Below are 25,067 nucleotides of genomic sequence, written 5' to 3' on the forward strand. Positions count from 1 at the left end.
CAGGACACTGGCTTGCTTCTGGAGCAGAGGTGGTTTGGTTTATGATGATCCTTTGTTCTAGGGAAGTTTGTCCCTCAGGGTTCATCCATAGCTGGAGAATTCAGTCACCTGTACTGAAGAGCTGTGTGCTCCCTGTTGTGCTGCATAGGTGTAGTGCATAGCCAGGACTTTTCCTGGAGCACAAACTGATAATTTAGATATTTCAGGTATACTCTGTGGAGTCTCTGGGTAAATTGTAGGAAAGCTTTGTGCAGTGACTGAAGAACTTGGCTGTAATGTGCTCTTGATAGGCTGTTGGAGAGACCAGATGCAGTTATAAGTTGGAGGCCCTGCATCTCCAGAGGCAACACCTGTGTTGCTGAAGTCCACCTCAAAACTGAGAACTACTTGACAGAATTACTTAAAAAGTAGCTGAACTGGAAAAGTCACACCAGACTGATCTGCTGTATAAATAAGGTGAAAGAGGTGTGATAAGGAGTATGTAAATGTTTTGGGGCCAAAGCCAAAATCTGACCTGGTGTATGAACATGTGCCCTCTTAAATGCTGGGGCTGTCTCTAATTGCAGACACCCACAGATGGTGGGCACAATTTCTGCATCTGAGTGACAGAAAGAAAGACCTGGAGACACTTAAATATATGAAGACTCTCTCAAGTTCTGACCAGAGTGATTAGGTGGTTATACCACTGTACAGAAAAAAATCTGTTACATTTTCTGTACCTTTATGGAAGGAGGGGGATCAGCATCTTCTAATTCCCCTGTTGAAATGTCCCCTTCTTGGCACGTAGCTACTTTCAAATTCTTGTGGTCCCAGAACTTACCCTGCATCCAGACCTGTTGTGAAAAAGCATTCCTCCAAAAATAGACTAATATGCAATGCCCTTTAAGGAGAAAACTAGTTGCAAGAAATAAATCTGAATGATGCTGTTGTGCATTGGTTTTTTTGTTTGATTTTTTTTTTTTTAATTAAAAGGTGATAAGTTCACACATGACAGTGTGAAAGTACTTTAATGTTGTTTAGTGATCCAAATCTTTCAGTCTGATCCTGGAAAATTTAAGGATATCCTTTGCTGTTGCAACAGGGGCATTTTTTTAATTGGCTGTGTCCTCCTAACCCCTACTCCTGGCTACACTTTAAGGTTACTTCCTTGCCAAGAGCCTTTGGAGGGAGACAGGAGGCACTTGTGTAATTTACACCTACTGGGATCCTATCCATAGGAGGTGGTAGATACTGTAAAGGTAGCTGAATAGCTGAAACCTCCCCTTACACTGATGGGCTTCTCTGGGGCAAAGGTTCTGTTTCATCTTTTCTAAATGACTTAATCCAAGGTATTCCAGCATTTTTTATGGATGCTTGACTATGGAGAGAACGGATGGAGCCACAAGCCAGCAGTGTAGCCTGGCAGCAGAGTCAACAGCATCCTGGGCTTCATTAATAGGAACATGGCCAGCAGAGGGAGGGAAGTGATTATAGATAGCCTTTTACTTGTCACTCATTAGTCTACTTCTGCTCCCAAGGAAAGATGTGGACAAACCAGAGCAGGGTTGATGGAGGGCTACCAGGCTGGGCAGGGCTGGAGTACTGACCCATGAGGAGGAGTTGAGGGACTTCAATCTGGGGAAGAGTCTACTTCAGGGAGGCCTAACAGCAGATCCCCAGCACTTATTGTGGGGGCAAACACAATCGGCAGAATGATGGAGCTGGGATGTTCATGGTGGTGTGTGGTAGGAGGATGAGACGCTTTGGGCAGAAGTTGAAATGAGGAGGTTCAGGCTGGGTATAAGGAAACACTTTCCAACCTTGAGAACAGTCAGACAGTGGATCATATTGTCCAGAAAGTTTGTGCAGTCTCCATCCTTAGAGGTTTTCAAGACCTGATTTGGATACTGAGTGAGCTGGTATGAGCTCACAGCTGAGCCTGCTGTGGGCAGGAGGTTGGACTGAGACCTCCTGAGCTTCCCTCCAGCCTGGGTGATGCTGTGATCCTGAGTTTGAGGCACTGGGAACCCCAGGCAACTTGTAATTGGATGGAATTAAGATTTGCTTTAGTTGATTTATTGTTTTGAGGGGAAAAGGAGAAAGCAGATAGTGGAGCTGACTAAACTATGGAACTTGGAGGTTGGCAGCAAGAATCTGCAGAAAAAAAAAATAGAGAAAAGGAGGTTTTTTTATTCTTTTTGGGTAGGTTTTTTTTATGTGGGGTGTGTAAGGTGTGTGTGTTTATATCTAAGAAAAGTAGGAATTTGCACTTTAAAAGAACTAAATATTGCCTGGGACTTAACTTTGAGAAGATGCCCACAGAGGTTTTGCAAAGTGGAGTAACTCAAAAGTAAAGATACTTAGCAACATGTTGTTGCTTAATTCATACATTTGCACACTGACAGCAAGAAGAAAATCTTTATTGCGAAGTTGTCTTCAGAACAGATACAATATAACATTTCTGACTTGTTTGGAATGAGATTATCAATGTCTTGCTTAAAACAATTGGGTTTTAACCTTACAGAGTGTGGTTTGGTTGTATTTGAATTTATAAAGTTGAAGTTACAGGCAGGACTTACATATTTTCTTAGGGTTCAAAAACTTTTATAAAGATGCTGTTGAATGAAAAATACGATGTCTAAAAATGTTTTTAATTATGACGTATAGTGTTAATGCAATCCTCAAACTTGCAAATAATACAGCAAACTGCTGTATCAAGGAGCACCATTACTGAAAACTTGTGATATAAATATTTATTCAAGCTTTTGACTGTGAAATTACATTTGCTTCCTGTTGATACTTTTTCTCTTGCCAGATTAAACTTATCCTTAGTTGTGAATGAAATGTTACTTCAGTGTTTATGTACCAGAGTATAAAAAACATTTTAAGAAAAAACAGCATTTACTTTCCTTTAACAAAAAGAAAAACAACACAAGACTTTCACTCCAACTACATTTTTAAAGGTAAATGACATCTGATAGGACATTGGAACTTCACTCTGGTTGAAAAGTGTCCTCAGATCTCATTCCTGTCAGAAACTGAGGGGGTTTGGCACCCAGAAAAGTATTCTTTAGTGGCTGTAGTGTTGAACAAATCTTAAGAATGCATTTTTGCCAAAATCAGATAAAAAATGGGCAAGTCCTCAGGCCTTTCATCCCATATGAATTCGTGACTTGTGGCATAATAAATGGGAAGACTCAACAGGGATATCTATCAAGCTTAATAATATTCCTTGCAGAACTATGGCCTTGAAACAGACAATATGAAGAACCTGGTTCTCAAGCTGCGAGCATCATCCAACAATCTGCAAAATTATATCAGCAGCCGTAGGAAAAGTTCAAATTATGATGGAAATACCTCTCGCAAACCCCCTAATGAATTCCTTACTTCTGTGGTAGAGCTTATTGGTGCTGCTAAAGCCTTGCTGGCATGGTTGGACAGGTAAGAATCAAGTATTTCTATTTTAGTTTACTGCTATAATGAATTGCTTTTCCTTGTAGGGCAGTTTTTAGACACTTGGGTTTAAAGATAATCTTGATCTCTCACTTTTTTTGGTGTTGCCTGAAGGCCTCTGGTGGACAAACATAATCTAGGGTACCTACTCTTGTGCTTCCACTCTTGCTGAAACTAGTGAAACTGTTTACATACCAGTTTGGATACAATGTTTAAAAGCAGGAGTCTTCCTGTCTGGGTCAGTTTCTCACACATGTGACTTCTTCCTCTTCCCTTCTCACTTTCTAAATCATTGTCATTGGCAGGCCTCTTTCCAAATGAATTTTTAATATTCTGCTGAAATTGTGGCCTTAGCTGTACAATTTGAAAACTGAGTAGTGGGAGAGACTCTGCCTCTGCCTGTTTCTTGGTTTGTGTTTTGTTGGGTTTTTTTTATACTACTTCTATTGATTATTGTTTTTGCTTGGCAAGAGCCATAGCTGTTTTGTGACAGCTGCAGCAGAAACAAACAGGCAACAGAGCCGGTCAGGTGCTGGCAGGGATGCTGTCCGTGATAACAGATGAACATAAATTCTCAAGCCCCTTGCCAGCTTTTCTGAGAAGGAAGGTTAGGAGGAGAGCTGCACAGGGACTGGCAGCAAGGAGCGCTTTTATCCTTCAGTATCCCTGTTCTCCAGCAAGGAGTGTCCAGGCGGTGATGTTAACAGTTTACACCTCTCAGCTGGTCCTCTTATCTCACCTTGTTGCTGGCAACTTGCCCTAAATATCTTTTGGAACTCACTGTTGGCAAGGTGGCTGGTTTGTCCATTTCCAGACCGGCTGGAGTTACTCCTCAACCCTTCTTCTAGCTCTTGCAGCTGTCTGGAGGGTCTGAGGTAAGAGTCTAGGCTCTAAAGCTACCCAAGGGTGTGATTTTAATAACAGTGTGATCTGACCTGAGCATGCAGCTGAGAGAACTATAGTTTGGAAAATCGATCATTTCTTCTGGTTTTGCTCTCTGAACTTGCTTACTGCAGGGCTAGACATTCACCAATTTTGATGCAAGGATGGAGCAAGACTGAGCAGCCAGGAGTGTATATATATTATAAAACTTTATCCTTATGCTTGTGTAGATGTCAGTTACAGCTGTTACTCTTACATGCTATTCCTCACTGATAAGGGAGGATGGGTGAAGACTGGTGCCTTTGATCTAGAGGAATTTTCTTTTGTTGCAGGACACCATTTACAGGTATTGCTGACTTTTCATCAATGAAGAACAGAATCATTCAGCTCTGCTTGGATCTCACTACTACTGTTCAGAAGGTCAGATGGTTTCTTTTCCTCTTTGCTTTCCAAAAAGGAAGGAAGGGGGGTGTTTGGAGAAGCAACATGCTTGCTATGTGCAGAGTGCTAATTAGAAGGTAGATCTGGAAATGAGAGCTTACTTGAAACTTTGAAGGTCATTTTCAGTTGTCCGTTTTTCTGACTTGTTCCCTCCACCACTTTATTTCCAATTTTGCTATTGCTGGCTGTGTCTTAAGTAACTGGTTTAAAGGCTACTCATTTTCTTGAGCTTTAATGGAAAGAGGGTTATATTTAAATAGTTAGTTGGCATTTGAAGATTTGTTTTCAACATTTGAAACAGTTGTCAGTGCTAACTCTAACAAAAATATGACTCCGTTGCTGGTTATGTCTGTGCTTGCAGAATCTGTAGGTCTTGTCCCATACACAATGTTTTGGCCATCAGATGGGAAATGCTGCATGTAATGGAAGGAGCTGCCACCTTGGCGATACAAATCCCACAAGCTAGACAGCTTCTGCCAGGAGTGAGAGACCACAGTGTGTTGCTTCAAAACTTTCTATTTATCAACTGTATGATAAGCACTCTCATTGGTAACAGCTAAAAGGACATGTAGAAACTGTGGTAGCCTTGGCAAATGATATAATTTCACTCTCTGGATGATACTGCCTGTATTAAAAACTGTTCTGACAGCACGCCACTGCTTTGGCTGTGAGGCAGTGCGTGCACACTTCAGTTGCTGCTGAACTTGCTCCTAGCTGTTGGTCTGTGGCTGTATATTGTGCGAACTCTAAAGGACCATGTCCTGTGATACGAGTGATGCTCTCCCTGTTTTGAGGGCATGATGTCAAAGGACAGAAGCATCCTGTGAGTTGTCAAGCTATGATGACACCCAATTATATTGTTGGATCATTGCGAAAGGATGGTGTCTGGATATTGTAAGTTGAAAGGCACACAGCTTTGGCTTGCTGCTGAATGCCCTTGTTTGGGTGCTGTGTGTGCAATTGCAGAAGGTCAGTGATTTACAGCTACAGATTTGCAGATTGTGAAGTAGAACAGTAAGCACTTCTAGCAGCAGATGGTGTTCACCCAAGAGTGCTACAGGAACTGAGATATGAGATTGCTGAACTGTATTAATAAAACTACTAAAAATGGTGTCTAAACTGTCAGTTAAATCTGCCTTTGATGGCAGAGGAATGGAAATTGGTGAATACAACCCTAGCGTTTCAAGTGTCAGAGTACTCTGCCAGTTTGATATGGGCTATAAGAAGTATGGGACTGGTACATATATGAGAAAAAGCATTGATGGGGAAGAAACAACATTATTTTGTGCTGGGACACAGCAGATACATTAAAATGGCCTGAAGGAGTCTACTAATGGGGAAAAGAGAGATACAACTGAAAAATATTTAGGTGAGTTTTTAGACATCAAAAGTATTTTTTATTAGGGAATAAAGTGTAGGAATAAATGGTTGGTTCTCATAGTGAAGAGACCAGTGTGGCTCTTGTGGAACCAGTGCTGCTCTGCATAATCATAAATGATGGGTGAAGGTGGGTGAATAATAAAGCAAGGTGGGACTGCAATAAGTTTCCTGTTGACTTTAATGAGAGCTACATGGGTACAAGGAACAGAGTTTACTCCACTGTTTTTTCAAGTTATATGGCAAACTTTATGGTTAAAATAATAATCAGAGTAAGTAGAAATGAAGAGGAGCATAAGGCATTCATAATGTTGAGCAACTGGGCTGTGTGATGGTAGATGACATTCGCTATTGATTCATGCAGATGTATTTAGCAGAGAAATTATGCTGATGCATTGTGATGATGTCTAAACTTTGTAGTAGTGTCTTGAAGCTTTTGACAGACTCTAGAAAGTGTGACCCTCAGTCCTTGGAGGTCATTACAACAGTGAACAGGGTGTTAAGACTTATGTTCTCTATGTTTTCATATCTGAGCTGTTTAATATATATCCCTGGTGTGTCTGTATCTGGAGGACTGGACTGCATGTTTTTTTTTTTTATTTCTGTATCTAAAAGCACAGAACAGAGGTAGGAGGGAACAGAAGAAGTGCTGAGGATAATCAGAAGTGTGGAACAGCTTCAATTCACAGCTCCTGAATGCATTTCTTGGGCATTGTGTGGTACCTATGCAGGTCGAGGTGGTGTGGTGGGTTGACCCTGGCTGGACACCAGGTGCTCACCAAAGCTGCTCTGTCACTCCTCAGCTGGACAGGGGAGAGAAAATATAATGAAAGGCTCATGGGTCATGTTAAGAACAGGGAGAGATCACTCAGCAGTTATGGTCACAAGCAAGGCAGACTAGACTTGGGGAAAATTAATTTATTACCAACTAAATTAGAGTAGGATAATGAGAAATAAATCCAAAACATAAAAATACATTCCCCCGCCTCCTTCTTCCCAGGTTTAACATCACTCCTGATTTTCTCTGTCCTCCCCTACGCGCAGCGCCGGGGTATGGGGAATGGGATTTGCAGTCAGTTCATCACACATTCTCTGCTGCTGCTTAATCCTCTGCGGGAGGGCTCCTCAGACTCTTCTGCTCCAGCGTGGGGTCTGTCCCATGGGAGACAGTCTTTCTCGAACTTCCCCAATGTGAGTCCTTCCCACGGGCTGCAGTTCTTCATGAATTGCTCCAGCCTGGGTCCTTCCCATGGGATGCAGTCCTTCAGGAACAGACTGCTCCAGTGTGGGCCCCCTATGGGGTCACAAGCCCTGCCAGAAAACCTGCTTCAGTCTAGGTAGGCTCTTCTCTCTATGGGTCCACAGGGTCACAGCCTCCTTTGGGCATCCACCTACTCCGGTGTGGGATCCTCCATGGGCTGCAGGTGGATAACTGCTCCACCATGGGCTGCAGGAGAATCTGCTCTAGTGCCTGGAGCACCTCCTCACCCTCCTTTCCTGACCTGGGTGTCTGCAGAGTAGTTGCTCTCAAATATTCTCGCTCCTGTCTTCCACTGCAATTTGTTGTGCAGGATTTTTTTCCCCCTTCTTAAATGTGTTGTCCCAGAGGTGCTACCACAGTCTCGCTGTTGGGCTCGGCCTTGGCTGGCAGCGGGTCCATCTTGGAGCCACCTGGCATTGGCTCCATTGGACATGGGGAAGCTTCTCACAGGAGCCACCTCTGTAGCTCCCCACTACTAACACCTTGCCATGCAAACACAATACAGATGTCAAGGGCAAATATATTGAAATTTAAGCTTGTGTAAATGCTTGGCATTTGAGTTTTTTCTTCTTATAGATACCGTAAATCTTGTTTTGCTATTTACTTGCTGTGTTAAGTTTTTAGTCTGAGAATCTAATGCTATTCTCTAATTTAGCTGTCCTTGCAGAAAACAAGGACAACTTCTGTAGCTTGTTACATGAACTTGTTTCAGATCAAAGACTTTTGTACCTGGGCTGTGTAAATAAAGCTTTGTGTACAGTCCTCTGGCCCTCAGGAATGTCATCAACAGCATATTTTAAAAAAAGTCACTCTTCATTCTACTTCTAACAATATGTTTTAGATCCATTTTGATGCCTGAGTTGGGGTTTATTGGTGTAAGGCAAGCTTGTGTGCCTGGCCTTCTGAGAGGCTAGTTTTATTGTGCAGGGTTCTGCTTTTCTGGAAAAGTCTGCTGCTGTAATTGAATCCCATGTTCTCTTAGTTTTCAAGGTTTATTATTGCTTTCTGCCAGGGCCAGAGAATAGTTGTTTAACAGTACATTTGAGCCCTACTGGGTGAAACTAATCTGATTAATCCCTGCAGCATGAATAACTCTATTTCAGTTCGGGGTTAAAGTGGCAGTTTTGCAGAGTTTTAGAGATGATGTGTTTAGATGTTTATTGGTTAATGTAGGGCTTTTGTTCTTGTTTTGTTTAGGACTGCACTGTGGCTGACATGGAAGATAAAGTTCAGACTGTAGTAAGTACATGTTTCTGTTGAAACCCAGCTGCCTGCATTCACATTTATTTTACTGGCTTCTATGCTGACTGTATGAATAACAGCTTTCCAATCCCACACATACAAGCATGTCATGCAAGTAAACCTTATGGGCTATTTTGTGAATTTTCTTTACTGTAGGGAAATCAATGAAATTTAGATCGGTAGTGTGTGTAATAACATGGAATCGAGTATACCTTGATGCTTCATTTTACAACTATTTTTTTCAAGAGAATTTAGACCTTAGATTTTCAAGGGAGAGGTGTTACTGTAGAATGATCGTAGGCTAAATAAGCCAATTATGCCTGTGATATGCATTTAGTGCTTTAATAGGCAGACACTATGCCTTAGTAAGCTTCTTCATGTAAAAACTGCTCTGCCACCGAACTGAAGTTCTGTTTCTGTGTTTGAGATGGAGTTTTCAGGCTTGGTTGAAGCAGCCTTGTGACCAAGTGAGGAGCGTAATGGAATGCTTTTTATATTTTGTAATGGTTAATCATCGCTTCCTGCTTTTGACATGAACCAGGCTGTGCTCTTTGATAAGGCTTTCCGCTAGCTCATAGATGCGTAGGAATTTAGTAGCACAATAACTAAAAATAATTTTGTCCATAAATAATGAGACCACGTAAAAGGGATTTTTTGCATCTTTCTTTTTCCATTTGTGTACACCCACTCTGGAAGTCGCTATTGTTGTTTGGTGTTCCCTTGTTTGAGCAGTTCCTCACATTCGCACTTAAGCATTGTTTTGATTTATTTTATTGCTGCTCTATAAATCTGATGTAAAACAAACCAAAAAACTTTGGAACTATTGTTTGGACTATTGTAATCCAAACCAATGTCTTCCTATGAGACTGCTCCCCCATCCTGCAATTACATATGTCTACTTTGACTCAGGGATTCAAACCCCTTGTGAAAGGTGGCTGACCTTGCTGGTTCCCGAACTGTGTGTAACTAACTACTGTGCTGTGTACTAATCCTCTCTCCCCTCTGTTAAACTTTTGTAACCTACTTTGAGTTCCAGCATTGCTTCAGTTAATGTCAAGACCCAAAATGCACTGTGGGGCATTAATGAAATTTGTGAGCGTAGGGAGAGCACGGATTTTTTGGACTGATTTCTGTGTGTCTGTTCTGCCAGCGCTGCTGCCCGCGCGCCCCCCCCCCCCCCCCCCATTAATTAGCCATTCTGCTAGTTAAAAGTTCTTCTAGACAGAGCCATTCTGCCTTTGACTTTACTGACACACAGGCAAGGTCAGAATTTGCCTGTAGTTATAGCATTGGCTTAGGATCAGTTTTGTTTTGGTCAAAATGAAATATGAACTTTGCCTGCAGAAGCATTCCAGAAGAGGTCACTTTAGAGGCACAGTGGAGAGAAGCAATGCTGAAATGCTGAAGTGTTAGATGTCCTACCTTATACTGTAAAACTTTGTGTGGATAAGTCAGCGGCCAGCACCTCGCTTTCTGACACATGACCAATTTTATTCTCATAGCAGAAATGAAGAATAAAATGAAAAACTGTCAGTTGTTCCCACAAGAAATCATAAAAATATTTGTGATTTAATGGGTTATACTTTGGTTAAACAAAACCCAAACCCAATTTTTTTCTCGATTTTGTGTGTTTATTTTTTTTAATAGAGGATGTGTTGGCATCTGTTAGTGATGGTAAGGTAGCACTAATTGAAATGAGTTGTTTGTATTAGGTTACAGTAAGAAGATAAACATGCTATGGAATAATCTGTACAAATTAATCTTCTATTTCAGTGATTTTTAGCTTTTATTAGTAGACCAAGCCTTAGAACTCATTTCCTTTCTCCTTTTGAAAACTGAAAGAGGAAGAAGCCAGGACAGAAATTTTGTAGCTGTTTTTTGTATGTTCTCATTGTAGGCCAAGACTTTAAATGGCATTTGTGATAAAGCCATCCGATCAACTACAGATCCATTGATGAGCCAATGTGCGTGTCTGGAGGAGGTTCATTTAACTAACATTAAACCTGGGGAAGGCCTGGTAAGAACCAATTCTGGCGTGTCCCAATGTCCCCAGAGTTTAATAGGTAGTTTTGTGTGTATAGCAAGATATTTCAAAACCAGTAATATCCTATGGGGAACAGAAAGAGGCAAGGGGAGGAACTCTGAAGGCTAATTGTCAGATGGTGTGCTGGAGTGGCTACCAGAGATGGGTATGTATTTTAATAGGTTTGATCCCAAGTAGTAATTTTTGATGGTGAGTTGTTGGAGATTTGTCTTAACTAGGATATTGGGGAATTTACAGAAGCTTGTGAAATCAGTTGTCTTATTTTTGCAGGTTATCTTAACCAGCTGTTCTTTCTAGGTGGGGTTGAGGGTGGAAGAAGGTGGTGAGAAATTGTTTTGAAAGACTATTTTATGTGTGTTTCTAGCAAGACTGAGAAGAACATGCGGATTTTTGAGGCTTGCTGTTATTAGAAATGAGAAACCTTTTTAAATGTTTAGTGGTCATGTAACATCACTGAATCTAGTTAGTTCAGTGGATGCTGCTTAGCTGAGTGCTGGTTATGAGAAACTAAGTTTGAAATCTTGGTGGATTTTCTGGCTGGGGAGCAGACATGTTAGAATGAGTTGGAGGGAATTTAAATTCTTAAGTGTATTTGTATTCCTTCCCTGGCCCTGGAGGCAGAAGCGATGAACACTTTTAGAGGAAGCTTTAGTCTTACTGTGCTATATAGTTTTACCTAGCCCACTGGATTTGGCCGAATCAGTCATGCATTCTTGAAATTATGGGGAATTCTATGTTAATGCACAAGCTATAATGAAACAGAATCATCTTAGCTCGGACTAGAGTAAGAAACAAGGAGGTGGGTGCATACAATTAGATACTGATAGGCAAAGAGGGAAGGGAATTAGCTGGAGAGGAAGGGGGAAACGATCTTGTGTTTTTCCTTATATTTCTAAGCAAGTGTGGTAACTTCAGGCAGGTAAGTTGCCTATGACTCCTGAATAACACCCAGTTCTGTACAGCTCAGTGAGTGCTTCTAACAGACGTAGGTAGGAAACAGATGTATTTGTTCATAAATCATGAAACAATGTACTGATGACCACTTGTGGGGAAATCGATGCAATTATTAGTTAATAATCTATTGGTGATTTTAATTTGGTGTTCATATGGTTGATACCTGGTTCAGTTGAGTTTGTCCTTGCGTTCACACTCAGCAATAATGTTTAGAGCCACAAATACTTAGTTCTGTCAGAGCTTTTATTGCTTATGGCAGTCTGTATATTGACTTGCCAAGAGAAATTGTGAAAAAACAGGTAGGCAGTATTTGTAGCCCACCTGTGTAAGTGTGCTTTTTATGGAGACAGCTGGTGGTTGTCCAGTAAAACCTGTAGTTCTCTAGTGCAGGCTGGGCAGAAAGGCCAGAAAGTTTTGTTCAAGGCCAAAGACCAACAAGGCAGCAAAACCAGCAGTGTTTGGCATTACCAATGAGACAATGTTTCTAAATTGCATTCCATATATTAGGTGTTCTAAGTTGTTATAAATATTATAATTAATTACAGTAAAAGTGATCTGTGAAGAGGTTTAGAATATTGTAATATTAGACCACACACTTTTCTAGGGAAAAATATGTGAATTGTTGGGTGTTTTTAATAATGTTTTGAGTCTGTTGCCAACAGTTGTTTAATCAGATAAGTTATGTGGGTTTTTGCCTTTAAACTTGTTTTGCATTTTCTACTTACATTTAGGGAATGTACATCAAATCGACTTATGATGGATTACATGTAATAACTGGAACTACAGAAAATGTAAGTGAGGTAAATGTAGATTAACTCAGGGTATCTGACAGTAGCTTTGAGTTAGACTTCTTTTTACTACATTTTCCTGTTTTACATATGACTTCAATGATATTACTGCTTTAAATACTGTGTGATGCATCATTTGTTTATCTACAATTTGTAAATATTTTGTGTCTGCATGTTTCAGTGTTAGTCTAATTAAACCAGTTTCTGCAAGTACATGAGTGAGTTCAAATGTTTGGCATGAAAATAATTGCTTTAATAAGTTACTGTATCTGCTTTTCTGAGTGCTTATGGTATCTTGCTTAACAAAGTCTTGAATGTATTTGCTCTTCCCTGGCAAAGGCAGTTTCCCCTAATGGGAATGTTTAGGTGGTAGTGTGCGAAATTCAGTAATGAGTAATGAAATCTATGAGGTGTCCAGTGACAAAAATACCTTACAGAGTAAAAAGACTGTGGAAAAAGACTGAGTGGTTTGTTGGAAGTAAATGGTCAGCATAATAGGCAACTCGGTTTTTTGCTGCAGATGGTTTCTTATTTCATTCTTACACTGTGAGTTCTCTGCAGCTGAGCCTTTACTAAAGGCTTCTGGACAGTCAACGCAGTGGACCTCTGGCCAGCAGATGAGGCTGGTGGGTGATGCTGGGATGTTGTCAGATATGCCACTCTACAGGAGTGGTGGCCAAAAGAGGGGGGGGCGGGGAAGAGAGATGAGTGGAAGATCTTTGCTTTTGCAGAGGTGCATTTTCTTTCTTTTTCCTCTTTTGTGAATAGGAAAGAACCAATGGTTCTAGTATACCTCTGCCAAGTTCAGGGACCAGGGGAGGAGTAGGTGAAAATCTGTGCTTGCAGTTTCGAGTGAAAACTGAAAGCTTTTATAGCTTTTATGCTATTACCCTGGCATAACTCTGTATAAGATCTGAAACAGAGACCAAGTCCACTTTGACAGCAATTTCAACATTAGCTAAGTGCAAAAGAGTGTAATGCTGGCTGCCAACAAGCTGCCTGTGCATATAGATCTCATTTTGAAGGCGAGAAGTGGGGCTGTATTGCTTCTATAGCTTTCAGTGTTGACCTAAATGCAGTCCTTTTTTATTAACACTGGTTATTTCTTTGGGGAGGCTCTTTCCTTTAGAGCAACAACACTTGACAAGTGATTTGAGATCTGTAAACAGCTGATGTCTTTTGGGTGGTGTAGGATCATTTAGGTGACCCAGGCGGGGGTCTTAGTTCAATTTTTTTGCTAGGTTTCAAATGCTATTTAAATAGCTATCCCCAGAAGCCGGTGTGTTGAGGTGCAATTCCACTGCAATCCAAAATTAACAGTACTCTGCATTGGAAGGATAGGGAAGTCTGTGCATTTCATAGCAGTCAGCCAAGAGGATTCCCAGTTGTGCCATCTTGCTTGTGAATTCGTGTGTCACTTTGGCCTAGATCTAAACTTTGTTTTTTCCTCAGTTCTCAGAATGCAATCATGGTGTTGCGCTAGCTGGCACTTGCTGTAGGAGTCCTCTGTGCAAGGGTCCCCCCACCCTCCCTCAGACAGGCTGTTGATCGCCCAAAGGACAGCTTTGAAATGAGCTTTGTTTTTCACAAACTTGACTTTGGCCCAGCATTTTTTTTATGATATTGGTTGACTCATATATTGAGCCTTCCAGGGAGGCATTTCCTCTCAGAGGAAGCGAGAAGACAAAGAAAATGGGGTTACTCATGGTATCTGGAGCCTCCCACAAACTCCCCCATGTTGTCTTCCCTTGTTGCACTGTTTATTCATTGTTTCTTCTAATAAAACAACTTACTTGAGCTCTGAAGGTGTGATGACGAGGAGAAGTACTTAGTCCTGGAGTCACTAGGAAGAGCTGGCCTGCTGCCAAGTGGTTACTCACAGGGTGGGGGGAATGGGAGGAGAAGTTGTACTGTGCCTGGGGTGCAATATAGCAAGGTAGTATGCCTGTGCACTTTGGGTGTTGTCAAGGCTGGTCAGAGTTGGTGTGTTACAGCAGCAAGACTGTTTTTTTTATAACTGCAGTGATAGCTTGTGCATGGTACCACCTGTAGATAAATCTAAATAAATATTGACATGTTTAGCTATTCCTTGCTAATGGTTCCTTAGAGCTTAGGGTTTTTTTTTTACAGGAAAATTGTATTTTAAGGTGTATTATTATTATATAGGTATTTGAAAAATACTTGTCTACACACACTTGATGTGTGCAAGCATATGTTTATATTTGTTGACCTGGATGATGCAGGCAGGTGATTTCACATTTAAGTTAGTAGCTCTTATTTACATTAGGAATCAAAAAGGGAAAGTGCAACGGACCTGTGTTGTGGGTTAGAGGTTTTTTTTTTTTTTTTGGTCCTGTGTTCTGTACATTGAGAATCTTAGTGTGTTTTTAAAAAAATCGGTATACAATTTATTTGAAAGCTAAGTTTAAGATGGGTGTTAAGAGAAGACTTCTGTCCTAACATAAGTCCTTTCCCACTGCTGTCTGAAACTTCAGTACAAACTGGAGGAAAAAGGGCAGTGTAGACTGTCCCAGGACTGAAGCACAATTTGGCCTATGACAGATTCAGGTTATGCCTTCTCCCTTTCCCTGTAGTCCCCCAATATAAAAAAATAAATTGTAAGTTGAAGTCATTTGCATTTTTCAAGTCATCAACAGATGTAATGTGTGATCTAGCTGTGTGAAAACTTTCAGTGATGCTTTTCATTATAGGTACAACCTTTGATTTAGCTTGGTGGGGGTGGTTATGGGAAGGAAGAAAACCTGCTGAACCGTGTGCCTCATGTTTTCCTCTTTGTAGTCCCCTGCTGATCGATCTCAGAAGATTCATGCTGGTGATGAAGTGATCCAGGTTAATCGGCAAACTGTGGTTAGTAACAAACAGCCATACCAACTTCCCTTATGCTTGCTCTGCAATGCATGCTCCCAGAGGTTTTAAATGGATGAGGTCAGGAGGTGGTTCTGGTGTTTCCCTGTTAAAATTATTGCGGCTTTTTAACATTCTATTTTCAAGACAAATTTTATTCTTTGCAATATTTTAACAAAATAAATATGCAGTATTTCACGTTCAAATGTTGTATGCATCATTAAAATACCTCTTGTTTTATTTAAGGCCTGTTTTTAAAATGCACTGTTACAATCTACTGAAATGCAAATAAAAACAGCTTTAAAAAAACTTAGGTATTTGTCAAATCATTTGCATCTGGGAACTCAGATAATTTTATTACATTTTTGCTTAGTATAGGTAAGCAATGCCTTTCAGTGTGAGAAACAAACATGACAAAAGTAGTTCACTGTCAATCCCTGTTACTCAATTTGAGCACATCCATGCATCCTTCTGGGACTGGAGCTGAGGTATAAAGCATTGCTTGATATCTTGGTGTTTAATTTACAGCTAAAATCTACATAAGTAGAGATGTTTCTTTGAAACAAAACAAAGAACCACCTTCCAAAAAAAGAACTTCCCAATTTTTTTCTTAGTTTTGGCTATTTTGGATATCCTTTTCTCTGTTTAGGTTCAGGTTAAAACAGATTGGCTTAGGAGGTTGTTTTTTCTTGTTTGCTCGCTTTCAGAAAAGCAATGCTAAATAAAAGATGTCTTTATTCTCTTTCAGGTTGGATGGCAACTAAAAAATCTGGTGGCAAAGTTGCGAGAGAATCCTGCTGGAGTTAGGCTGCTGCTCAAGAAACGTCCTACTGGCTCCTTCCATTTCACTCCCGCTCCGCTAAAGAACCTGCGCTGGAAACCACCCTTGGTGCAGGTGAGAGGCTGCTGGCTCAACTCTAACGCCAGGATGGGAATGCCTTGGTCGCAACCTGAAAAAGAGAAATACCAGAAATGCTCCCAGGTACTCATGTTTAAATATAGGTCATGGAAGGTTAGGTGATATGGCTGTCCACTTCTGATTCCTAGATAAATGGGAGAATGTTCTTGTCTTGTCTTTTTCTTTTCTTTTTTTTTTTTTTTTTAAAAATAAAAACCCAGATAATGCCCCTCTTGATACACGAAGGGATTCAATGCAAACACAAATGTGATGGGCTTTCTAATCAGTCTGTGGGCTACTGGGAGAGCTTATCTGAGACAAAACTGCTGAAACCACTGATCTGTAGGGAATTCATCAGCATGGAGTAATAAATGCTTCCCCTATTTAGCAGAGTAATGTTTTTGCTGAAATAACTTGGATTATTCCATGTATTTGTCCTCTTTTTAGTCTGGTGAAGGGTGGGAAAGAGTGTTTTTAAGAAGTTGTTTAAACTACTTCTTTAAATAAGATTTGGTTGTTGGGCAACTCACAGATTGGGTAATGAGCAGACAGAAGGTGATGTTGATAACTCTTAAATAACTGTGTTGAGGAACAGATTGTTGTATTAAGAAGCTTAGAGCTCTTAATACTTAACTGGAAGAAATAACCTAATTGAATCTGAACTGATTACCTGAAATAAAGACAACCAGGGAGAGTTTCTGTTCCTGCCTCTGTTCTGACACAGGTCTCCCTACAGCTGTGGGGATAACTTATCAACCCATGAAATGACAGTAGGTATCACAAGTCTTGATGCAGGCAAATTTTTCTCAAGCGGTGTAGAAGACACGTGCACTTGACTCCTTTTTTTATCCTTCCTTTCACCAGTGTGTATGTCTTGTTTTTGTGGCATTATGCCTATCATTTAATGAGAGCCAAAGGAAAAAAACCACCACCTTGTGAGTTTTCCAGGGTTACCCAAAGCAAGGACTGTTACAGGTGTGAGGAGCTGAGGTGGGCTGGGATATAAACTGTGCCAAGCGGTGTTTCCTTGGGCAATGAGTGATTGGAGAAGCCTGCTGACAGTTACGGGCTCCAGTGTGCTGACTAGTACAATGCAGGCGCTTGTGCACGGGCGCTATTAGCTGAGCGGTCAGAGTGAAAGCCTGGCAGGCCCTTTACAAAAAGGGGAGAGTGCAGTCCTCTTTCCTGACAAAGGTGAAAAGATCCTTCAAGCCTTTTCTCTCCTGGAGGCAGACAGGAACCTGGCAAAATGCTGGGGACATAGAACTGAGCCACAAAGGGCAAAATGGCAAACATGCTCAGATGAGCAATACCAAATGTATTTTTTCTTTGCTTCCCTTAAGCTACTTATATCCCTTGGCACAATCTGTGGTGAACTTTACTGTATTCCTGCCCGTGCCCCAGGCATTGGGACTGTATGAATAAGGGTAGCATGAGCTGGCTTTGTAAGTGTTGCAGATCACATCTGCATTTAACAAATAGCATTCTTTTAATGCATCTAAAAATAGAAGAAGGGGTTTTGTGTCTGCTTTTTCTGTCTATAGAATTTGCAGGAAAAATAGAACTGGGAAGAGCAAAATATTCTTGAGCAATGCGTTACCCGTGGTTGGATTTCTGTAGGAGGGACTGCAAAGCTAGCCAAAAGTGGGGGTGGAGGAAAATGTAAATGCCAAGAGTTTTTAATGTGTTTATTAAGCATAGAAATAGTAGTTCACCAGGTGATGAAATTGTACTATTGATTATTGAATTATCTTTTTGTGACTGATAAATCGATGCTCAGATGTTTGATAGCTGTATAACGTTTCAGACCAGTCCTCTGCCAACTTCAACCCAGTCACCAGAAAGCACCATGGATACCTCGCTGAAAAAAGAGAAGCCAGCCATTTTGGATCTGTACATACCACCTCCACCAGCTGTTCCATATTCTCCTCGGTATGCAAGTAAACATGCACTACTGAACATAAAACCTCCTTTATTACACTTGTTTCTGAGCTGGGTTGCTGTTAGAGTTCTGAGCAGATTAGCTTGAGGAAATTGCAGATCTCAGACTTTCTTATGATTCCTTGAGTGCATAGGATTGCTTAAGCTTACACTTAAATGTATAAACCACCTGGATCATAATAGATGTTGTTATTAGAAGATTGTGTGCCACACATCAGAGTTGTTCCCAAGACATGAAGGGATGGCATCTCTGGTTTTGTTGTGGGGCTATGTTTTTGTTTTTGTTTACATCTGACTGCACATAGTGAGAAGTCATTTTTGACTGTAACTTTTTCCAATTTTTTTTGTTTTTGCAAATTAAGTAACTGTTGTGTGAGTTAAGATCGAAAGAACTTACTTAAATTTTTAAACCTGCAAGTTGTATAAAACAGGAATGTTCCCACTGAAGGGAAGGAGGGAGTCAATTCATTCAACTTTTATTATTTTTTTAATTCTGCAGTGTAACCTATAAAAATGCAGACCTGCATACAGAAAAAGTGGGATAGGGAGTGGGTGCGTGTATGGTATGGCTAGATTTGTTTCTTCTCAAGGCCGTGTTGATTCCTGCCAGAACCTGCCAGCTGACCTGGGCACAGGGTGATGGACAAAAGAGTTTTCAGGGAAGGCGTGCTTCCTGGCCTGCCTTGACACTTTAGGTTACATGTAGGTAGCTCATCACAAAAACGCTGACCTTTTGCTGCGGGACTTGTACGGGAGGAGAGCTTGCTTCTTGTCATGTAATAGCTGATACAGAGACAGAGGCTGTATTTCTGCACTCTTTGGGGGAAGTACTGGAGCCAGAGGTCTCTCAAAGGTAGGTCTCTGTACTGAAGCTGGACCCACCTTGATCTGCTCTCTCCCGATTTTCATGTTTACGTGTGCTCAGTTCTTCTAAAAAAAAAAAAAAAAAATCAAATTGCTTGGCATAAAACCAAGCATATAGATTTAGCAGCTGAGCTTAGAATGCCATGGTCTTTTCTTTAAATTGCTACATTTCAGGCACATTGGTGAATTATGTGCATGTGCTCTGTTTGTTTATCTTTCCTAGACAGTCACAAAATTCTATCTAGATGCTTTTAGGCCTGAATCCCTGTTGACAAGAAAGGAAGTAGCAATGTGAGCTGTAAAACTTGGCCTGAATGATGTGTGGAAATGGGAATGCTTCTTGACGTTGACTTCTGAAGAAAGCAAATGTGGGAAGCAGTGACAGCCAGGAAAAGGAGAAAGGGCAGTTCTTCAGCCTTCTGTTTGGCTATTTAATTTCACCTCTGCATGTTTTGGTCTAGTCTTGAAACTGGTGTATTTGTGTTGTCAATTTTTTTTATTATTTCCACACACAGACACCCATCCCCCCCATCTTCCTGTTCTCCTCCTTTCCTGGCATGCATCTTCTCTGGTCCACACTGTGGACATAGAGCAGTGGCTGATTTCCCTCTCCATGGCACAGTCTCCACATGGTGGTGTTGTATGTATGTGGAGAGCTTTCCTACAGTTGTGATGTAACACCTCTGCAATTCTCAGTCCCTGAATCTTCATAAATAACTCCCATTCATTGAGCTCTAGCATTGTTCTTGATGAAGAGCTGGAAAAAGTGGTATGCGCTAGCCAGGGGCCGATGTGAAAACGGGAATATGTATATGCTTAGTCAGCTGTGTATTTTTATGCCCGACTTGACTGATGGTTGATTCAAGCAATAAGATTGTAGCATGGGAGCATGGGCAGGGAAGAGGATAAAAAAAACCAAAACAGGCAAATCTTAACTTGGAGGGTAGCTTTTCTTCCAAAAGTACTCATGAGGAGTGGTTCTTAAAAACAGCTGTTCCTGGCTTTTGGAATGAGGGATTGCTCTGGGAAGGGGGTTCCTGCAGCAGTTGGTCAAAATCGTACATACATACACTATGAATTTATTACAGAAACTCTGAAGGGTGTCTCACTTTTGGATGGAGAGGGAAGGTGATGAAGGTGCCCAGGTGGCCAAGGCGGCCAGTGGCATCTTGGCTTGTATCAGAAATAGTGTGGCCAGCGGGACAAGGGAAGTGATCGTCCACCTGTACTGGGCACTGATGAGGCTGCATCTCAAACCCTGTGTTCAGTTTTGGGCCCCTCGCTGCAAGAGGGATGTTGAGGTGCTGGAGCATGTCCAGAGAAGGGCAATGAAGCTGGTGAGGGGTCTAGAGAACAAGTCTTATGAGGAGTAGCTGAGGAAACTGGGGTTGTTCAGCCTGGAGAAGAGGAGGAAACTCAGGGGGGACCTTATTGTTCTCTACAACTACCTGAAAGGAGGTTCTGGGCAGGTGGGTGTCTGTCTCTTCTCCCAGACAACAAACGACAGGATGAGAAGAAATGGCTTCAAGTCATGCCAAGGGAGGTTTAGATTGGATATTAGGAAAAATTTCTGCAAGGAAACGGTGGTGAAGCATTTTAGCAGGTTGCCCAGGGAGGTGGTGGAATCACCATCCCTGGAGGTGTTTGTAAAATGCATAGATGCAGTGCTTCAGGACATGATTTAGTGAATGGACTTGACAATCCTGGGTTGATGGTTGGACTCGATGATCTTAAAGGTCTTTTCCAACCTAAATGATTCTGAGATTCTATGAATACTCAGTGGCAGTTATTGGGCTCTTATAGTGACTGAAAAGTATAGTCCTACAGGTTGTAGGTATTGCCATTATACAAAGATGGATAAATCTATATATATCATTCCTCTGTCACAACTGTGTACTGAAAAGGAGGTGAATTCGGAGCTTTGATACTCTCAAGGCATAAAGGTCTCATTTCTTAAGCTTTTTCAGGGGTAGTACCTCTAAACTTCTCTGTGTGTTAAATTGCTGGCTCATTAAAAATGAATTGGCATGAGGGCATAGCTTTCTTTTTTTCCTTGGTAAATATGTTTATAGTTAAGTCTTCTATCGCCTGGCTTGGGTTTTCTTTTTCAGCTTGTTTGCAGCACAATGCCATTTGTCAGGAGCGTGACTGGGTGCCAGAAGTATCTTTCAAACTTACTCTTTGTCTGTAGCATGAAACTCTTTAAGCTACTAACTGAAGTGAAATGTCCTTTCAGAGATAAAAAGGGGAGTTTTGTATATGGAGGAGGCAACAAACCCAGTCAGCCACTACCTGGGTCCAAGGGTGCAGAGTCTCCCAATTCTTTTCTGGATCAGGAGAGTCGAAGACGAAGGTTTACTATTGCTGATTCGGATCAGTTGCCTGGATATCCCTTGGAAGCAAATATGTTACCAGCCAAGATGAGGGAAAAAACACAGTCCTATGGTGAGTTCATTTCTCTTTCATTATTCCTGTTACAATAGACGCTTTGGTCAGGTTAGAATAATTTGTGTTAGAAAACTGCTTGATAGACAGTCTGTGCAAATTATGAATGCAATTCCACATCTGAAATAATTACACTTAAGTGCTGTTATTTCTTTAATGAATGCCATTCAGCTGAGTTCTGCTGCTATGGTTAGCTATTTCCATGTGTATTTTAGTTACACTTTGTGTCATTATGTCCACTACTACTGTAAATGAGCAAGAGTGTGGCTGTTCAATCTCAGCACATTGCTTTCCTGTATTTTACCAGTGGAAATACCTGAAATATTTTTTTTTTCCTGCAGTTGTAAACCCTTATTGCTGTATCTCTCCCTTTGCTTAATTGTGAAAAGTATCAATTTAATAATTGGTTTCCTAAACTTAATGTAATTCCTTAACCTTCTATGTTGCCTTTAGGAAAACCTCGTCCTTTGTCAATGCCTGCTGATGGGAGCTGGATAGGAGCTGCAGAACCCTTCTCTAGGCCACGAGCACCAGGGAGAAAAGGCAAGGCTTTAGGTCTTGTTTCTGTTTTTCTTCTCTTCCTCTCCAAAATTTCCTTGGGGTGAACTGGATGGAGGTGTTTAAATTGGGAATGGAGGACTGGTGTTTGCATATCGCTGAACTGATCCAAGATGATAATTGTTGGTTTTAGCAGGATTGCCAGATGGTAGTTGTGAGATTTATAAGGCTGTTCAGTGCTGGGGCTCAAACTTTTGTTGTCCCCTCTTTGAATTCTTGTGAGTGTTAAAAGTAGGCTAGAATGACTAGGGCAGATCTGTGGTTACCTCTTTATAGCACAGTTTTACCATTTTGCTCTTACCATATCCCCCTTTCCCTTTCTTCTACACTTAATACTGATCATAAAACTCCTTTTTTGATGTCTTTTGCTCACCGTGGAGGCTGTTGTAGAAGCAAGTTCTCAAAAGTAAAATGTAGGGCCCTTTAAGAGTTGCCGTTTGCTGCAATTGCTGCTAGAAAACAATGTGTTCTGCATGTGCCACAGAATGGGAGAGAGATGGAAGCTCATAATGTTGGGTGTTAGGTTGGGTGGCTTTTTTCCTTCCCCCACTGCCTTTCTCTCCCTCCCCTGCTTTTTTATCTGAAAGGCTATGAGTCCTGTTAGAGTGGGAAATAAGAAAGGATGACTATTTAGTTTATTCTTGAAATAATTTGTGAAAGCTAATGTGTAATTCTAGGCAAAAGAGAAGCTGAATCCCATTATTTTAATGTAAAAATAGAACCTGATAACAAGAAGCATCAACCTGGAGGGATAGCAGAAACAAGCTAAGTAACCAGTCTAACAGAATGATCACCAGGTGGCAGGGCTGGTTTTAGTTTGGTTTTTTTTTTTGTTTGGTTTGGTTTTGCTTTTGGTTTTGTGTTGGCTTTTTTTAACACTTGTACTTAAGTGCTGCAGGCTTGTATGCAAGCTGTATTGGGTCAGAACAAAGGCCCGTCTAGGCCGGTAGGATGTTTCCAGCAGCAGCTGCCGTGGTCAGGTGTCTAGGGAAGAGAAAACTGGAGAAAGTATCACAAATCAATCAGCAAAACTAGGGAAGTGTTTATATCTTTATCTGCAAAATTAATTTCTGTTGTCCAGAGTAGTATTTTTAACTTTAGTCATGAGTTACGTTCAGATAAACGTGGATTCAAGTATGGTCTATCAGCATCTTGAATGATATGTTACAAGGTTTGGTAGGTCTTGCTCTTGATAAATTGATTTGCATGTAGGTAGTCTGTACTAGCAGTTTTGGTGTGTGTAAATCTGGAATTTAACAGTTCAATGGTATCCTCTCTGTGAATTTATTTTGTTGTTTGTGTTGCTTTAAAAAAATTGAAGGTGGAAAAAACCGTAAATCTATTGACAGCTGCTTATGTCCAGGCGTGTTATGAAAAGTAACCAAAATCTAGGTAATTTGAAACGTAACCAGAATTCTTTTTTATAAAACCAGAAAAGTTGGTGGAGGATTCTGAAGTAAGCAATAATTGGTTTTCCTCCTCCTGTTCATACAGGTGAAGATGTCCTCTGCAGGTACTTCAGTAATGAAAGGATACCCCCAATCATTGAAGAAAGCTCTTCCGCACAACACCCCCTCACAAGGCCTGTGTCTGACAAACAGTTAGTGAGAGGAATGGATTATATTCGAGGTAGCAGGTGTTTTATGAATACAGACCTCCACAACAGCGCAACAATTCCTTTTCAAGAGGAAGGTGCTAAAAAATCCTCTGTTACATCGTCCACAAAATCTTCCTCCGCAGAGCCCTCGCTGCTGGTCAGTTGGATCACAAGACTGAAATTGTTGACTCACTGAGTAATTGTTCACAGGACTGATACCAAGTGCCTTTGCTCATCGGTCAGACTTCTGTACTTTTCAGCTTAACTGACGCATAGCGACTAATGCTGTTTTCTTTTCCTGGAAAAAATCTTACATTTTTGCCTTTTTGTTTATGATTTTTTTTTTGATGGATCAGAGGGTTTCACAGTGCAAAGTGGAAAAGATAAAGATCAAGTATTCCTCCTGGCCAAAAGCTCAAGGCATGTATTCCCTGGAAATGCATAACATTTCAGTGATGCAGAGGCCATACATGACCTGAAACACACATAATGACTCAGAGCAAACCATTGCATTATCACTGAAGTCCAGTAGCACTTCAGTTGTCTGAATGCTCAGAGGCTGGTGTGACTGGCTTGGGTGTCAGAGTATGTAGAGCTCGGCAAAAATTGTGTTACTCTCCTGACCAGGCAAGATAAGCGGGCAAACAGCAGTTTCATGCAACTTAGTGATGCTGTTGCAAGTACTGTATGAGATCAGCCTTGTGAGGAAGAAGTAGTGTCGCCGTTCTTTCTCTGATATCCAGAGATCTTAGGAAGTGTTAGGAAGAGAGTTCTCCTATGCAGAGATCTTAGGAAGTTGGACTAATTTAATTATAAATCAATCCAACCTGATATATAATCCATTTTATTGAAATCGCAGTACAAGTAAAGAGTGCTGAACAATTGCAGTGCTTATCCATAAAAGTACATGGATTGCTACAACATGCCAAGGAAATGCATCTGTAGAGGTGGTAAAAGAATGTATATTTTTTTCCTTAATTGTTTAAGAATGATTTGCTGTTAACCAAAGTAAGCTTTTAAAGACAGTCCTGTTGGACTTACAAGAACTTTTACAGTGGTTCAGTTTTTGAATGATGTTGTTTTTATGAAAAATATGTGCTATGATACATTACAATTGTAAGACATCTTGCTATTTTCTATATAGCTCAAATTTTTCCCCCTCCAGAATTCTAAAATAGCATTGGGTATTTTGGGAGGAAAATAAAACTTCTTTAACAAAAGATGATGATATTAAAGAGGTATTGTTTAAAAGTGAATGTACATAAGATTGTTAGAATGCGAACGGTTGTGTTTAAAAGTAATTTAAATGTTAAATATAGTTGTATATATTTTTTACTCTTGCAGATATAGTTTGTACCTTCCTGTCTGCGGAACTGGGCACAGATTAGTCAAATGAAAAGGAAAAGAAAGTCTTTTGTATTCCCTGCTAATTGTAAGACTAACTATTTTTGTAGATTATACATTACCAATAGCCTTTA

The 25,067-nt window shown here is 40.8% G+C and overlaps 1 protein-coding gene across 5 annotated transcripts in view; it reads left to right on the forward strand.

Moving 5' to 3' along the window:
- The window catches only part of CNKSR3 (CNKSR family member 3), a 58,906-nt gene extending 33,839 nt beyond the window's left edge, over positions 1-25,067 (forward strand). For 2 of the 5 annotated variants that reach the window (XM_055809739.1, XM_055809742.1), the window contains 11 exons: positions 3,218-3,420; positions 4,647-4,734; positions 8,591-8,632; positions 10,533-10,652; positions 12,365-12,424; positions 15,221-15,289; positions 16,035-16,268; positions 17,992-18,116; positions 21,226-21,434; positions 21,888-21,989; positions 23,487-25,067. In XM_055809739.1, the coding sequence (XP_055665714.1) occupies positions 3,218-3,420; positions 4,647-4,734; positions 8,591-8,632; positions 10,533-10,652; positions 12,365-12,424; positions 15,221-15,289; positions 16,035-16,268; positions 17,992-18,116; positions 21,226-21,434; positions 21,888-21,989; positions 23,487-23,785 (1,551 nt within the window). In that variant the 3' untranslated portion in view covers positions 23,786-25,067. The remainder of the gene's footprint in view (positions 1-3,217; positions 3,421-4,646; positions 4,735-8,590; positions 8,633-10,532; positions 10,653-12,364; positions 12,425-15,220; positions 15,290-16,034; positions 16,269-17,991; positions 18,117-21,225; positions 21,435-21,887; positions 21,990-23,486) is intronic. The other 3 variants (XM_055809743.1, XM_055809740.1, XM_055809744.1) reach the window with 3 other exon arrangements.

The sequence above is a fragment of the Falco peregrinus genome, chromosome 7, assembly GCF_023634155.1.
Source record: "Falco peregrinus isolate bFalPer1 chromosome 7, bFalPer1.pri, whole genome shotgun sequence".
NCBI lineage: Eukaryota > Metazoa > Chordata > Aves > Falconiformes > Falconidae > Falco > Falco peregrinus.